At 53.9% G+C, this 1,775-nt stretch overlaps 1 protein-coding gene across 1 annotated transcript in view; it reads left to right on the forward strand.

Moving 5' to 3' along the window:
• The first annotated feature begins 1,293 nt into the window (after positions 1-1,293).
• The window catches only part of LOC106818248 (palmitoyltransferase ERF2-like), a 4,395-nt gene continuing 3,913 nt past the window's right edge, over positions 1,294-1,775 (forward strand). Inside the window, exon 1 of the mRNA XM_014822969.1 lies at positions 1,294-1,309. Within this exon, the coding sequence (XP_014678455.1) occupies positions 1,294-1,309 (16 nt within the window). The remainder of the gene's footprint in view (positions 1,310-1,775) is intronic.

Genomic DNA, 1,775 nt, shown 5'->3' on the forward strand with positions numbered 1-1,775 from the left:
GACTATGCCTGCACTAAACCTCTCCACATACTTTCGTCACTTGGTCTCTTGTCAGCGTGCATTTCTTACAGGACTATTGGCTGGCACTATCCTGTGGGCACATTCCCATTACAGGAACTTATGCCTGCACTACCTCTCACACCATGGTTGCATTCTTACAGGACTATGCTGCACTGCCTCTCACATGCGTGCATTCTTACAGTACTATGCCTGCATCTACTTCCCACCAACGCACTGCATTCTTACAGGGAACTATGGCTGACTTAACCTCTGCACACAGGCAGTGCATTCTTACTACAGCGACTATTCTGCACTTACCTCACTACCTCTTCACATGCGTGCATTCTTTACAGGAACTATACTTGCACTTATCTCGTGCAATTCTTGCAGATATGCTGCACTAACCTCTCATCGACGCGTGCATTCTTTGAGCCTATGCTGCACTATTCTCCACAAACGGCGGCATTCTTCAGCAGGAATAATGCTGCCACTTACTCTCCATTACGCGTCATTCTGCAGGCCTATTGCTGCACAACCTCCCTCACCTGCAATGCATTCTTACAGGACTATGCTGCACTATCTCATGCATTCTTACAGGACTATGCTGCACTACCTCTCACACGCGTGCATTCTTGCAGGACTATGCTGCACTACCTCATGCATTCTTACAGGACTAAATGCTGCGCACTAACTCTCACAACGCGTGCAATTCTTGCCAGGACTTAATGCTGTCACTATACGACTCTACCCTGAGTGCACGGCGTCTGGCTTGCTTTTCTCCGTACAGACGCCGTCACCTGATAAACGCGGCGCTATCATCGTGCGAGGTCTAAACACGACACACAGAGAACGCCGTGCTCTATCCTGCTGAGACCGACGGGTTGAGAGAGAGGGAGAGGGAGAAGAGGGAGAGGGTGGAGGTGAGAGAAGAGGGGAGGGGGGAGGGAAGAGGGCAGAGAAGGCAGGGAGGCGAAGTGTCTTGTGTCTAACAAATCGGACTACACCGGGTACGCCGTGCTCTACCTGCTGAGACATCGGGTGAGAGAGGAGAGGGAGCAGGGAAGAGGAGGGTTGAGAGAGGGAGAGGGGGGAGAGAGAGAAGGGGGAGGGAAGAGTGCTTGTGTCATACTGACGGACGGTACACACGGACGCCGTGCCTCTCTATCCTTGCATGAGACACGGGTGAGAGAGAGAAGGGAGAGAGAGAGGGAGATGGGGGAGAAGAGGGGCCGAGAGAGGGGGAGAGTTGTCTGTTCCCCATACACGGACACAATCGGACGCCGTGCCTCTAACATGCTGAGACCACGGGGTAAGAGAGAGAGGGAGAGCGAGTGGAGAGAGAGAGGGAGAGGGAGGGAGGGAGAGAGGTGAGAGGTGTTTCCGGTGAGGAGAGAGTGTCTGGTGGTCAACACGGAACCCTGCACGGACTGCCGTGCTCTAACCTGCCCCTGAGACACTGCCGGGGGTACAGAGAGAGGAGAAGAAGGGTGAGGAGGGTGAGAGAGGGAGGAGGATGGAGAAGATAAGGTAGAGAGATAGCAGGTACTAGGGAGAGAGATGGGGATGAGAGAGTTGTCCTGTGTCCCAACATACGGACATTGTATCAAACGTGGACGCCGTACTCTACCTGCCTTGAGACATGGGGTGAGAGCGACGGGAGGAGGGTGAGGATGAGATGGAGAGGGAGGGAGGGAGATGGGGGAGGGAGAGAGTGTCCCTGTAGTCAACGACGGAAACACAACGGGACGCCGTTTATTCCTACCTGCCTGAGACAA

The sequence above is a fragment of the Priapulus caudatus genome, unplaced genomic scaffold (assembly GCF_000485595.1).
Source record: "Priapulus caudatus unplaced genomic scaffold, Priapulus_caudatus-5.0.1 Scaffold2115, whole genome shotgun sequence".
Classification (NCBI taxonomy): Eukaryota; Metazoa; Priapulida; class Priapulimorpha; order Priapulimorphida; family Priapulidae; genus Priapulus; species Priapulus caudatus.